The 16,695-nt window shown below is 33.2% G+C and overlaps 1 protein-coding gene across 1 annotated transcript in view; it reads right to left on the minus strand.

The window, feature by feature from the left end:
* Nucleotides 1–16,695, minus strand: part of CWF19L2 (CWF19 like cell cycle control factor 2) — a 120,196-nt gene that overhangs the window by 78,791 nt on the left and 24,710 nt on the right. The window contains exons 8-9 of the mRNA XM_001102590.5: nucleotides 11,975–12,627; nucleotides 343–436 (exon numbers count right to left, since the gene is read on the minus strand). Coding sequence (XP_001102590.2) covers nucleotides 343–436; nucleotides 11,975–12,627 — 747 coding nt within the window. The remainder of the gene's footprint in view (nucleotides 1–342; nucleotides 437–11,974; nucleotides 12,628–16,695) is intronic.

The following is a 16,695-nucleotide window of genomic DNA, read 5'->3' on the forward strand; positions in this document are numbered from 1 at the left end:
ATCTCCATCTCCCAGGTTCAAGCGATTCTCCTGCCTCAGCCACCCCAGTGGCTGGGATTACAGGCACACGCCACCACATCAGGCTAATTTTTGTATTTTTAGTAGAGACGGGGTTTCACCATTTTGGCCAGGCTAGTCTCAAACTCTTGACCTCAAGTGATCCTCCTGCCTCGGCCTCCCAAAGTGCTGGGATTACAGGCCTGAGAATTTCTTTAAGGAATCAATAATCAACAGTTACTTTCACAGTGTGCTATATCCACACTACTAAGGAACTTCTAAAATTACTCATAAGAAGTTAAATATTTGATCACTATTCTCCAAAACAACATCTAAAAGTCTTACCATATTCCCCATCATCTCTGCTTTGATAATCTTGGCTCCCAACTTGTTCTTCTCATCAACACTCAGGATATGAATGGACTCATGCTCTGGACTTCTATTGGAACAGGACAGATTAACAGCATATGAAATATAGGTGTAATGCAAGCAATAACATCAAAACTCAAATGTTATTTTAACTGACCTCAACAAAGCATTCAGCACCAATAGGAGATCATGATTGTAATACATGTAAATTAAACTAAATGTTCTTCCAAAAATTGATAGTTTAAAATTCTCTGTTACAATGCCACAATCAACTATGGCAGTTATAACAACTGATCAAAATCTCAATAACAATGAGATAAATAGCATTTATCAACTCTTCTTATTTAATATCCCCATGCTCGTTATTTCAAAAAGGAAACAAACAAAAAACTAAAACCAGGCCATAATTCTATACATCTTTGGAAACTTTTCTCATTTGACATGATAAGTTGTTAATAATCTAAGAAACTATATTTAACTGCATTCAAAGAATAAAAGCAATGATCATGTGCTTTTTTGTAAAGTCAGTCCAGAACATAACATATAGTCAAATAATATAAACTAGTTTAAAACTGATACCATGTGCCAAACCTATACTATGGAAGTCTCACACAAAAAAAGAAACCGCCAGCCAAGGTCAGATTTCCCTAGCTTACTGCCTTAAGAAATAATTCAAGGCTACAGTGCAGGACAGTGACCTCAGTCAAGAGCCTGAAGGACTTCTGAGTAAAGGAGACATAGCCAGGAGTCCAAGAATTCCAAGGCAGCTAGAATTCACAGAACAGAGTACCAAAGAAGAGAAAGCTGCACCATAAGAAAATCCCAGAGAACTGCACAGGGTTCCCCTTGAGTACTCAGCAAGAAACTACCTGCAGTCAGGGAAAGAACCAGCCGAAAGGATTGGAGGGAGAGTACCTGGCACTCCTGGGAACTGCATGTTCAGTCACACTAGCCAGACTAGGAAACCATGTAACTCAAAAAGCACTAGACACAGTATTAACAGTCTTGCTTCATTAGTGGGAAACAGCATGCCCTAGACTAAATGCTGCTCTGGGCCCACCTAAAAAAATGTTAAAACGAAAGTTAAAGGATCAAATGGTTTCCAATTAACCATATTCCAGAACAGAGTTCAGGAGTATTTATAGAAATTCAGAAATGTCTAGCACTCAACAAGGTAGTCTGTAAAACTTAGTATGTAATCAACGATGATCAGATAGGCAAATAAGTAGAAAAACACCCATAATTAGAACACAATGCTATTAGTCAAAATCAACCCAGAACTGACACAGATGTAAAAAACAGCAGACAAGGATACTAAAAGTGATTATTATAACTGTGTTCCATATGTTCAAAAAGTCAGACACAACAAAGATATAAAAAAGATCCAAAATAAACTTCTACAGATGAAAACTACAATGTGTGAGATAAAAAAATATACTGCATAAGATTAATGGAAAATTAAACTGCAGAAGTAGAGTTTGGTGAACTTGAAGCAATTTTCTGCATGAAAAATGGAACACAGAAAAGAATCTGTAAAAATGAAAACAGCATCAGAGGGCTGTGGGGCAATCTTAAGTATCCCACCATACATGTAACTGAAGATAACTATTTTAAAAATATATTTGAGGTTTATAAAAAGTATAAGTAAAATGTATGACAACACTAACAGGAAAGAAAGAGAGAAATGTAAATAAACAATGATAAAGTTCTTACACCATTCAGGAACGGCATATCACTTGAAGATAGACTATGGTAAGTTAAAGGTGTAGTACACCATCAAAGACAAAGCAACCACTATGCTTTTTTAAAAAAATTACAGCAACCAAAGAAATGAAATGGAATCATAAAAATAATCCAAAACAAGTGACAAAAAGAGGACGAAGCGAACAAAGAACAGATGGGAAAAGTAGAGAACGAATAGCAAAGTTACATATTTGAACCTAATTATATCAATAACATTACATATAAATGGTCCAAATACCTAAATTAAAAGGCAGAAATTATCAGATTGATATAAAAGCAAAACTCAACTGCAAGAAATGTTCTATAAACACACAGACATAAGTATGTTAAACATAAAAGGATGGAAAAAGATATACCATGTTAATGCTAGTCAAAAGAAACTTGAAATGGCTACATTAATATCAAACAAACAAGATTATGGAGAAAAAATATTACCAGGGACAAAGGTCATTTCATATGAAAAAGGAGTCAATCCAGCAAGAGCGTTTGAATACATGAGAAAAACTGAAAGAAGAGAAATAAACAAATCCACAATTACAGCTATAAATTTCAATACCTCTCTATCAATATTTGATAGGATAAATATAACAGTCCTCCCTTATCTGCAGGAGTTATGTTCCAAGACCCTCAGTGGAAGCCTGCTATCTTGGATAGTACCAAACCCTATCTATAGCATTTTTTTTCCTATATATACATACCTATGTTAAAGTTTGACTTATAAATAAGACACAGTAAGACACTAACAACAACAACTAATAGCAAAATAGTACAATTACAACATTATACTGTAATAAAAGTTATGTGAAGGTGGTGCCTCTTGCAAAATACTGTAATATTTTCAGAGCATGGTTGACCATGGGTAACTGAAACCTCAGAAAGCAAAACCATGGATAAAGGGGGACTACTATAAACAGAATCGGCAAGCACATGGAAGACTTAAATAATACCATCAACTAACACGCCCAAATGGACATTCATAGAACACACCACCCAACAAGAGTAGAAAACACATTCTTTCCAAGTACATACAAAATATTTCCAATATACACCATGTTCTAAGCTATAAAGACAGTCTCAATAAATTTAAAGGAATTCAAGTTATATAAACTATATTCTTTTATCACAATGAAATTAATTAGAAATCATTAACAAAAGTCTCTGGAAAATTCTCAACTACAATATTTGGAAACTAAGTAACACACCTGTAAATAACCCATCGGTCAAAAATAAGACCAAAGGAAAACTATATAACACATGTCCGAACTGGTGGAATGCTGCTAATTTAGGGGGAAATTCATAGCACTAAATATTTATATTAGAAAAGATGTCAAATCAATGACCTCATCTTACACCTTAAGAAAGCAGAAAAAGAGCAAATTAAAACAAAGTACAAATAAATTCAAAAAACAATAAAAATCAGAGTAAAATAAATAGAAAATAGAAAAACAATAAATTCAATGAAACCAAAAGCTGACATTTAAGGCAATAAAATTGATAAACCTATAGCCTGACTGATCATAAAACAAAGACACCTAAATTACTAATAGAGAAGTAACAGCACTACACTTTGTAAGCACTTTACAAAAAGATATCCAGATGGCAAATAAGCACATAAGAGATGTTCGGCATCAGTAGTCATTAGCCATTAGGGGAATAAAAATTAAAACCACAATGAGCTACCACCACACGTCCACTAGAAGAGCCAAAACTTAAAAGACTGACCATTTCAAGTTCTTACAAGGATCTGGAGAAACTGCAACTCTTATACACTGTTGCTGATCATGTAAAATGGTACAATCACTTTGGAAAACAGTTTAGCACTTTCTTAGTATTTAAACATACAGTTACCATATGATCTAGCTGCTGCTCTCCTAGGTATATTTGTCCAAGAGAAAGGAAAGCATATGTCAATACAAAGACTTGTACATGAAAGTTCAGAATTGTACATAATTTATAACAGCCAAAACCTGGAAACAATCTCAATATTCACCAACGGGAGAATGGAAAAACAAATTGTGATGTACCCACCAATAGTATATTACCCATCAATAAAAAGGAATGAACTACTGACATATGCAACAACATAAATGAAGCTCACAATAATTATGCTGAGTGAAAGAAGACAGACCAAAATAAGAGTGCATAACGTATGATCCCATTTACATCAAACTCTAGAAAATGCAAACTACAGCTGACCCTTGAACAACACAGGGGTGAACTGCCCTGGTCCACTTATACACAGATTTTTTTCAGCCAAACGTCAATCAAAAATACAGCATTCATGTGATGCAAAAACTACAGAGTGACATTTTCATGCATGTGGGTTCCAACTTGAGTATGTACGACTTTGGTATACTTGAGTGGTCCTAGAACCAACTCCCACGAATTCCAAGGGACAAATGTAGTCTATAATAAAAGAAAGCAGATGTGGTTGCCTAGGAGTGGAGAGCAGGGGTGTGGGAAAGCAGGAGAGAGAGATGATGAAAGGGCACAAAGGCTTTTGGGGGGGTGATGGTTTAATGAGAATACATGCATTTCAAAATATACCAAAATGTACACTTTTGTATATTTGCAGTTTACTATATGTCAATCATACTTCAAAGTTTTTTAACCCTCAAAGGGAGTAATACATTTTAAAACTAGAGTATAACTAATTTGTCATAATCTTAAATATAAAGGATATATCTGATATTATTAGTTTTCCTGAATTCCCAGATTCCATAATATTCTATGAAAATTAACCTTAATCATATTTTCTACAAATTTGGTTTTCCAAATCAAAACATGATCTACCAACAATATATGGAAATTATTTTTAAATAATTAATTCCTCTGGGAGGGGAATCTTTTAACAGATAGACAGCATTGGAATAAAAAAAAACAATCTCTACAGAAAATCTATAGTAGCCATTTCTTCCCATATTGTTGAAAGGAAAGACAATACTCTGGTGTTTAAAAAATCTAAAATATGTGAGGTAAAGCAACACTAGAAAGTAATATATTTTCATTCCCCTCATATTCTTTCAGTCTACATTTTAAAAAACAATTAAAATGAACAGTAGGGACACTGTATTCATGTAAGCAGGAGAACATTATTGCTTTTTATATGCATCCATGGGCTGAGTTATTGCTTGTTTTATTAGTTGTACTTTTTTGTATGGAAAATATTTTTCAGTACTTTTTCAAATTAAATGCTAAGGTACATGTCATTTTCATTGTATTGCAAATGTAATTTACCAGAATTTCTGGCAATCTAATCATATCTCTCTTTTACTTACTAATCAAAACAACTTTTCTCAATTTGCATTCTTTCCCATTCAACTTTCCAACATTCCCTGCTTTAAAAACGTATGTTTATGTTTATTATGTGGAATTATAGATATTATATTTTTACATGTATGTATAATGCAAATTAAATAACCACAGTTCGTGCCCTTTCTAAAGAGCACCAGTGCAATTATTCCCCTATGAAGTCGCTTTCTCCAGGGTCTGTCTCTCAAATTCTTGTTTCCTAAGTGAGAAACTTCTTGGCTTCTTTTCCTTCTGCTATTTGTACCTGACCAGGTTTTTCTTTCCAACTAAATGTATGCCTAGTTCCTCCATTTCTCATCTCAATATCAGCCAACTGAGAAACCAAAGAATCGAAGAAAGGTTCTTTAGGATAAGCAAGCGATTTACTCAGTATTTCTACAATCTTTTCTGTTATTCCAGTAGATGCTTACTATAATCCAGATGTAGAACAAGTTCACACATAATCTTCTATTGAGCTCCATATCCAGAAATAAGTCACCTTGCAAGCAACCTTAAGTCTGATAGGATCAGAAGAATCAAAGACCAAGCCATCCATCAATCCATCTCCTTCTCTCAAGAAGAAATGTTTCAGGACTATCAACACAAACTACTATATCAAATGTCAACATGGCAATAGATTCACGCCTACTAATAGATATGACCAAAAATAAAAGTATAAATACCTAAAAACAGGGTACTAATCAAATTCTCAGTTTCTAACGCAAGCTTCTTATGAAGAACTAAAAGTTGTTTCTTTATAATACCAACACCAATCATAACTGACTCTCTATATATAGATCAAGAGGATCACAGATATTCTGGGAATCATGTGTCAAAAAAAAAAACACTGGCATTAAGTCATTAAGAAAGAATTCCTAAATTTTCTCCCTTGCCACCTACAATCTGTAGCCACACTTTTCCTTTTGTTTTAACTATTTCCACCCAAAGCTAATCCTTCTACTTTTATAAGTAAACTGGACCCCACATTCACCCACATTAACCTCAGGGATCTTGCTCAGTTGCCCCATCTATCATCTGCCTATCTGTCTTGCTTCTTCTAAAATGGATACTGACTCTTTTCCATTAAACATGTTCTAGTATAAATACACTTTCCATCTCTACCATTCCATAACTCTTAATAATTTAGTCTACTAAAATCTGGCTTCTATACCCTCTTTTATGTAAAAAAAAAAAAAAAAAAAAAAAAAAAAAAAAAAAATCCCAGATTAAGTAGCCAAAGAAGTTTGTTATTATCCATCCAAAGGACACATCTTTGTCATTTTACTTTCCTCTTCCCCTCACTTCCCAGGATGCAAGTTTAGAGATTCAATCAAGGAAGGCCAATGAAGGTAGCTGAAGTCCATTTAAAGCCCACACATTTTCAGACGATAACTAGAATCTCAATGGATCTTTAAAAGTGGTGATTTCCATTGTCATGAAATGGAATACTCCACACAAGTTTTTTTAGTATTTTCTAACAAGAATTAAATTGTTTATTAGTAGATGAGGATAAATGACAAAAAATATACAAGAACTCTGAACATCTTTTATACTAGTAATTTCAACATTAACAGTTACTTCTACACAATATAACAGTAATAGTTGTCAAGTAAAGACATTTAAATGAATGTTGTTGAGCACAAAGTAACTGAAGAAAATATTATTCTATTTTATTTTGTGAACACCACAGCAAAGACACTGTTCTACAGCAAAAATCAGGGAATGGGCTCTTCCTTTCTTTCCCTAAGCATTTATAATGATGAGCAAATGCTTTGAAAGAAACATCACCATGACACCTGCAATTATCCTGCAAAAAGAAAGAAAAAAAAAAAAGCCCAAACATGTCTCAATTTCAAGAATTACTGCTATATTTCTGAAGTCCTTTTTATAATTAATTTCCAAAAAGCAAACCCTATTTTCACATTAAAATGTACTCTTTGAAACACACACAGAGACAGAGGTTGAAAACCTTTGAGAAATAAGTAATTAAAAGAGCTCTAGCCCAATAACATTTTTAAAACCTGCAATTAGTCATGCATAGTATAACGACATTTCAGTCAATGACAGACCACATACGACAGTGATCCCATAAGATTATAATGCTGTATTATTACTGTACCTATTCTATGTCATGTTTAGACACACAAATACTTATCATTGTGTTACAACTGCCAACAGTGCTCAGTACAGTAACATGCTCTACTTTGTAGCCTAGAGGCAATAGGCTGTACTATATAGTGAAGGTATGTACTAAGCTATACCATCTAGGTTTGTGTAAGTACACACTATGCTGTCCACACAATGACAAAATCACGTAATAATGAATCTGCCTAACAACAATTTCTCAGAATATATCCCCATTGTTAAGCCACATATGATTTTATTATTCTTGTGCCGGCAGTGTTCACAGATCCCCCTTATTATTTTCTTACCAATTGCCCTCATATTTGCTTCCTTGCTTAAAGATCTCACAACTATACTCAAAGTCTTCAGAATCTAGCGTCCTTTGCTTGCCCTTCTGGGCTACAGTAACAAATTGCCAAGAATGACATCCAAAGGTTAAAATATTATATAAAAAGGGTTAGTTTCTGATATTAAACTTGTAAAATCAAAATTAAAGACTTCTCATTAATTTTTGTTCACATTACATACTACTCTAAGTTTGAAATTCCTGGAAATACTTAGCCAATATATTTTCTAACAAAAGAAAAATATATGCAAAAGCACATTTCATTTCTAATAAAAAGTTTAAGGTTCTTAACTGCATAGGCCACTACAGTGGATGTTTTTCTGCTAGTTAACATAATCGCAGGGCCTAAAATGAATAAAGGAAAGAGTGACAAATTTGAACATATTTAAGAAAGAATGAATGAAAAAAGAAAAATAGGAAATTACAAATGATGAAAAATCTATTTGCATTACATGACAAATATAAAGAAGTCTCACAAACAACTCAAAAAGAGGGCGAAACATATGACTAGTTAACAAAAAAACTACAAATAAACAACACATGAAAGTATGGCAAACTTTACTCATATTTAAAGAAATAAAAATCAAAGAAATAGTCTGTTTCTCAATTACACATATGGCAAACATTTTAAAAGTTCAATAATGCTATCAGCAGGAAGTAGGAGAAAAGTCATTCCCATATATGACTATAAGAGTTTAAATTGGTTAATACTGCAAAATATGTAAAAAGTAAAATGCATGTACTCTTTGACCTGACAGTTCCACTCCTTGGAATGTATGTTACAGCTATATTTAAATAGCATGCAAAGATACACACAAAAAATTAAATGCGGAATTGTTTCTTAGAGCAACAAACTGGAAACAGCCTAAAATTCCATCAATAGGAAACTGGTGAAAAATATTAGGTTATGCCTAAGTTTTACAATGGAGTATTAAACAGCCTTTAAAATAAAAAGTGTAGGTACATATGGGCTAAAGTAAAAAGATCTTTAAGATATTGGGGAAAAAAACCAAGATTTTTGAATGGTATATGCATTGTATAGCTATTTAACACATATACTAAATACATCATATGTAAGTTTTTATATGTTTTTTATAAAATTTTATACATTAAATTAAATATATATATTACACATTTTCAAATACACTAAAAAATTTAGAAAGACACTACTAACACTGTTAACCTGGCAAATGGGATTAGGGTTAGAAGTGACATGAAAGGTAGATTTACATTTTCATTTTATACTCATCTATGTTTTATATTCTTGTTTTATACTCTTCTGTCTATATTGTTTAAATTTTATACATATATATTTATTAAGATTACAAATGGCATGTTCTAAAAAATAATACTGGTGTCTATAGCAAGAAAGTTAAAGATATATAAACAATACATATAAGTAAGTAAAAACCAATTCAACTAATTTTTCCAATCATGACCATTCATATAAGATAAAGATGATTTGTAACAACTTACAGTCTGGTAGACTGACCCATGATATATGGTAATATCCATTTTACAAGACACAAAGTTATTTCCTAGTCCCTCACTGAAAATTCTTCCCTTCTTGCAGCTTATCTTTTTTCCTCTCTCCTATGCCTCTAAACTGATCAACTTTTCTTGTATTCTAACAAAATTACTCTCATGGAGCGTATCAATAACTTTTCCATAATCAACGTATAAAAGAAAAAGATTTTTCTTTCCAAGCAAATTCAAGGTTCTCCATTTTTAACCTTATCTGAAAGCAAGCTAAATAGACATCAGAATACAGAGCCTAAGTTCTGCAAATAACTAATTACATAATAATATCAATAGTAACAATAACAGCTAAGATTTATGGAGCCCTTACTAAGTGCCAGATATTATGCTAAGTTTTTCATACACATTAACTCACACGATAACCCCATGAAATAGATCCCGTTGGTATCCTGGTTTAAGATAAGGAAACTGAAGCACAGCAAGGTCAAGTGTCAACTCTTACGAAAGGTGATAGACCAGGAAATGCTTAAGTGTTATACACAGGATTGCTAGATAAAATACATGACACTTGGCTAAATTTGAATTTCAGGTAAATAATTTTTTGTTTTGCATACATATATCCAAATATTACAAGGAATTTATTTTTTATTTAAAAAAAATCTGGAAACCCTAGTTACATAAACACTTTGTAAGTCATAACCTGAGTTCCCCTCAGTTTCTGCATCTGCAAAATACAGGGGCTCAGTCTATTTCTTCTAGTTCTAAATCATTTCTATGATTTTTTTCCTAGTTCTAAAATTCATTAGTCCTAAAACTCTCTAGAATTCTAGCATTTTATAAAAAATGCAACATATTCCCAGGATAATGTTCAGACAAATGAATAACTTCTAACAATCTTTCACTGGATCTTTCTAGGCATTCTTCAAGGTCCTGTCGTCTTGGTCTCCTACTTTACAACCACTATACATTCTCAGGAATCTTTTTTTTTTTTTTTTTTTGGATGATTCCTAGATTTTTTTTTCCCCTCTCTAGCCCATCGCAGAATTCATAGAAAGCTTCAAACCCTCTGTACTATCAAATCAACACAGCGAACAGAAAATACTGTCTTCAAAGGAAAAATTACGTGTATACATACATATATACACACACATATATAGCTTTTCGTGAGTGCTGTCTTCAAACCAAAAAATTATATATATACACACACATACATACACAGCTTTCAGTGAGTGCCTATATTATAGTGTATCTATCAGAAGCTTACAACTTAAATAAGACATACAAATATGCAGCAATCAGACAACCAGTTGGAATACTAATTGTGTGGTATTACTTTGCAGACATGTTGCTTAGCTAGAATCACAGAAGGCAGCCTTCAGATCATCCAAACTCTAACCCAATCCTAATGGTATCAGGAAATAACAGCCTCATTCCCGTAGCGACTGGGAACTGGAAACGGTCTACCACCCAGGGTACCTGGAGTGAAGACTGGACAATTATATATGCACACAGCCTTAGACACTAATCCCTGCCATGTTTGTTTAGTCAATACAATTGGATTTCTCCTTCCATTTCCTGGGAGGAAAGCCCTGACGTGAACCAGAGTCCATTTGACTGGGGCTTAATCACTCAGTTCAGATTTTGCCAGCTTCCTCCCACTGAAAATTACACACTGAGTTTTCTAATCCACTGCTTCAGATGGAGTCATTAACAAAAGTGATTTATCAGACTCACAACCCCAAACCACAGTGCTTTTATCTGCTACAACCACGGGTTTCTATTATTTCCTAAAACCTCTTCCTTTAGTGTCCCACTCATTTAGTGCTATTTTAAAACATATTTTAATGATCATTCAAGTGTAAGTTATTACCCTTTGGACACTTGTTTTTATTTTTGTTTTGTTTTGTTTTGTTTTTTCTGGCTATCTCCAACAGGACCAGCAAATTTCTAAAGCAAATTCTCTTAGGTTTAGTCCCGTTCAACCTGGGTTTCCTCATCTTCTGACCCATATTATTAAATGTAAAATATAAGTGCAACATATATTTTACATTTAAAACTCTAACATTATCTTTAAAATCTGTCAACTGCCCAAAGTGGATTATTTCTTTCTCTATGCAAAATAACAACCATAATTCATGCCCCTCTCTGCAAGATCTCTGGCATGTATGTGTCACTTTATATGTGGGCTGTGGCAGCATGTTTTCCTTTTGTCTCCTAGACTTCCTGTAGATATGCAGTATTTATGATCATGATTATACTCAACAATAAGATAATTTCCTTAGAAAGTAATAGCATTGGCAACAAAATCTACCAAAATATCTCCAGCAGCACATACATTTAAAACATTAACTCATTCAGTTTTTTAAATTGCAAAGAAGCAACATATTTTGAACAAATATAGCTACTGAATTCTTTCAGCTCTTTAAAAAAAAACCTATGAAATAAAATGCAATCCATAACACAATACTGCATTGTTAAATCTGCATATCTTACCCCTTCTATCAATTTTAAGAAACGTTGAGACCATAATCATAGCTAATAACTGATGTTCTAAAAATATAGCTCTGTTCTTTGAACTCTCTGAATCTTAATATTCACTTATTAGGTTAAAAAATGACAAAATACCCAGCAAATGTAGACTTTGTGTCCTGTAGATGTTCTTTTTTTGGAGGGTCACCTCTCAAGTCTTCATCTTGTGATTTTTCTCTTGTATCTTCTGGAACATGCTGGTATTCATCAGTACTGGTTTCCAGTGGCTTTTGATTTGAATGTTTCTTGCCTCCTCTCCCATCAGAGCGACTCCATGATGTTAATCTTTCTTCACTGTTCTCGGTGGGTTTTCTAAAACCACTACGCAAAGAGCCCTGAGCTACCAATGCTGAAGATGAACTAGGTGGTTCAAATGTTCTGCCCTTGCTGTGAAATGACAGCTCTTCATCATCAGAGGGTCTTAAGAATTTAGCTCTCAAATTGCCAAAAGAAAACTCTTGATTTTGCCTTGGGTTAGATTCTCTTCCACATGTTTCTAAAGACCCAGGTCTCTTATCCTTTTCATCACCAATAAATTTATCATTATTGCTATTTTTTGCAGTATCTGTTGTAGCATATCTATCCCTTGAACTGTTATCATATTTTACTAAGTCTGATTTTCTACTTTCCTGACAATTTTGTGCTTTATCTGAATATGTGGGTTTCCTCCACCGCTCCCGTCTATAATCTTCTCTCGTGGATGCAGCTTTTTCAGCGTCTTCTAATTTCGACTGAAATATTTCCATTGACTACAAAGGAGAAAAATTAAACAAGATATCTAAAATTAGGAACGGCTCAGTGACTTGCACCCCACGTACCGCACGACTCACTGCCAAGTGGCACACTGAAAAGACCACTAAGGGGGTGAAAGAAGACCCATACAATCAACCTACACTGAAACGAATACTTTTAAAAGCCTTGTGTAAACAATTAAAAATTATTAAATAACAAAAAAGATTCCAAAAGGATGGCCAGTTAGACCAAATGCTCTGCACTAACACAAAGTATAACACAGAAAACAGTATAAACAAACTTTTCAAAAAATAATTAATTCCTACTGGTTGTGAGATTCAAGAGGTTAAACTGCTAAAACACTCTCTCACAGAAAAAAAAAAAAAAAAAAAGAATAGTTCAAGAACAAGAAAGACTTGGAAATAAAAAATCATGTGTCCCAAAAAGCTGTACAGATACACCAAAAGGAAGAAAAGAAAGTGCTGAAAACTAAATTAACCTGGAAATTCTCTACATTTTAGGAAAAGGTAGTAAATAAATGTAAGTTATAAGAAAAAAAAGACACAAGAACAATTGATTCTAGAAAATCTAATATGCATTTATTAGTACTTCCAGAAAGATACAGCAAAGATGATGGGAGAAAAGCATTAATTTTAAAAATATATAAGAAAATTTCCCCAGCCAATTTCTCAGAAGGACTCATCCAATAGCCTTGGGTGGGGGAGAGAAAGAAGAAAAACACAGAAAAAAACCCTAACACCAGAATCTCAAAACTCAAGGGAAAAAAAAAAAAAAAAAAAAAAAACAAACCTTTACAAGGACTACAAGGACTAGATCGGAGAAGGAGTGAATAAGTGTGAGCCTGTATATGGATAGGGGTAGATAAACAACAAATTATCTACAAAGGAAAGACAGACTTACAGCTGTTCATCTATAATAATAAATATTAGAATGAAGATTAAATTTTGAAAACAAAATTAAGCTATAATTCTATGTAGAGAATTCAATTCACAGTCAAATTATCCTTCTTTGGTATGGGCAAAAGAAAATCATCTTCAAAAATGCAGGGAATCAGGGGGCATATCACTAGCAATTCTGAGGGAAAAAATTACTCAAGATGATTAAGTCACACCATAAATGAATTAGGGCAAAGATCTCTGAAAAAAAGAACAGATGCTAAAAACCAAATGGCAAATGCACTGGTCAAGTTTAAATAATTGTTCTTGTAGTTGCAAACTTTAAAACAATTTTCAAGGAAAAGATGCATCATACATAGAAACAGAAAGTAGGAAGGTAGTTACCGGAAGGAGAGGGGATGGGAAGATGGAGGTCAAAGAGTGAGAAGTTTCCATTATTTAGGATAACTAAGTCCAGAGATATGATGTACACCATGAGGACTACAGTTAATAATATCACATTATATACCAAAAATTTGCTAAAAGAGTAGATTTTAGGTACTTTTACCACACACAAAAAAGGAGAATAACTATGTGAGATAAATGATATACCAATTTGCTTAATTCTAGTAATTATTTCCCTATGTATATCAAAACATCATGGAATACATACCTTAAACATATACAACATAAATTAAAACAACAAAAAAAAAAACAATAAATTAAAACAATTAAAACAATTAAAAAAACAAGCACCTTTTAGTCAACTTTGAATACAAGGATACTTAAACATGATACTCTTAATCCTAAATGCAAAAGTCATTATTTAAAGACAAAAAGACAAGAATACCGGCTTCCAATCCTGTTACCAAAGTTCTAAAATTATAACTATTTCAAGAAAAGAAAGTTTAAATATTAACAGAGAGGAAAAAAGCAAAATAATTATTTGCATATTACTACCTTCCCACATAACCCAAAATTTTAAAAATTAGAATAATAAAAGTTTAAAAGAAGGGCTGAACAGCACCAACACCAAGTCAGAAAACGTTTTTAAAATTCAATTAACCTCAATGGCATATGCATAATAAATGCACATAGAAAAATACTGAAGAGCATAAATAAATACTCAGTGTTTTGGGATGAGATGACTCTATATTATAAAGATACTAGTTGTCCTTAATTTATCTATACATTTAGTTAAATTTAAATCAAAATTCCAAAAAGTTGTAAATTTGTAACAAATTTTGGAAAAATGTTAATTTCTGTAGAGCTTAAACTAAATTTACTAAGAAAAATAAACATATAGGAAAGCAAAGAATATTTTAGTGACTAATAAGTCTCTTATAGTGACTAACACATAGTAGGTGTATATTATTTGCTATCTGAATAATTTACTGAAAACCACAATAATTAGAACAGTATGATACAAATTCCAGGAAAAGATAGAAAAATCAATGAAACAGACTTGAGAGTAAAGGAACAGACCCATGTATATAAGAAAATTTAATGTATAACAAATGTGTCATTTCAAATTAGTGAGAAAAAAAATTTATTCAATATATAGTAAACAACTATATAAGACTTATAAAAAGTTTGATGCCTATTTCATATCATACACAAATACATATTTCAGAAAAATTAAAGATAAAACATAAAAAATAAAACTGAACAAGTACTCAAGTAAGTACAGCTGCACATTTTTACGATTGTAGAGTGGGGAAGGCCTGTCAATGAATTATACCAAGAGTATTAATTCATGAAAAAATAATATGAGGGATTTTGATAGGTAAAAATATTCAAAATTTATCCATAGCAAATTACCAATGAAGTAAAAAACAAACATGAAATTGAGGGGGAGAAATCTGAACAGATTTATTAAAAAGTTTTAAATCATCCCAAAAGAAAAATGGGCAAATAATATCAATAGTCAATTCACTAAAAAGTACAAATGGCCAAAATAAATGTAAAAAAAAATTCCAATTCGACCGGGAGCAATGGCTCATGCCTGTAATCCCAGAACTGTGGGAGGCCGAGGCGGGCAGATCTCGAGGTCAGGAGTTCAAGACCAACCTGACCAATGTGGTGAAACACAACCTCTACTAAAAGCTAAAAATACAAAAATTAGCCAGTCATGGTGGCAGGCTCCTGTAGTCCCAGTTACTTGGGAGGCTGAGGCAGGAGAATAGCTTGAACCCAGGAGGTGGAGGTTGCAGTGAGCTGAGATCGTGCCACCACACTCCAGCCTGGGCAATAGAGTGAGACTCCATCTCACAAAAAAAAAAAAAAAAAAGAAAGAAAGAAAAGGAAAAAAAATTCCAATTCACGAGTAAACAAATGTATAAAAACAAAAGCAAAACTTAAAAACTTTGCCAATCACAACAGCATAAACTAAAAGGAAGAATCTTACTGTTGAAAATTATGTGATAAACAGATATTTATAAGTATAATTTGTTCATTCTTTCTGTAGAGAAATCTGGGAATATGTACCTTGGTTTAAATGTCTATATCCTTCAACAGGCAATGTCATTTTTGGTAATTCACCAAGAAAAATATGCAAAATGCATTGGACATAGTACAGCGCTATTTAACAGGGGAAAGGGAAGGCATATAAATGTCCATCTACTGACAAACTGATAGATAAAGGAAAAGCCTGTAAATATATAAGAAAATATTAAGAGGTCATTAAAATGTCTGTATTTACTGGCAACCAACTATGTGTACATTATTAAGTTTAAAAAGCCAGGGCATATTCCATGAGTCTACTTTAAAACTCGGGGAGGCCGGGCATGGTGGCTCAAGCCCGTAATCCCAGCACTTCGGGAGGCTCAGACAGGCAGATCACGAGGTCAGGAGATCGAGACCATCCTGGCTAACACAGTGAAACACTGTCTCTACTAAAAAATACAAGAAAACTAGCTGGGCGAGGTGGCGGGCGCCTGTAGTCCCAGCTACTGGGGAGGCTGAGGCAGGAGAATGGCGTGAACCCGGGAGGCGGAGCTTGCAGTGAACTGAGATCCGGCCACTGCACTCCAGCCTGGGCGACAGAGCGAGACTCCCTCTCAAAAAAAATAAATAAATAAAATAAAATAAATAAATAAAACTCTGGGGAAAATATCTGGAAAAATATATTCCAGAAATCTTACTACTTTCTAAACCTGCTTTCCTCCAGCAATTGAAGAGAAAAAAAGA

This window comes from Macaca mulatta, chromosome 14 (genome assembly GCF_049350105.2).
Source record: "Macaca mulatta isolate MMU2019108-1 chromosome 14, T2T-MMU8v2.0, whole genome shotgun sequence".
Classification (NCBI taxonomy): Eukaryota; Metazoa; Chordata; class Mammalia; order Primates; family Cercopithecidae; genus Macaca; species Macaca mulatta.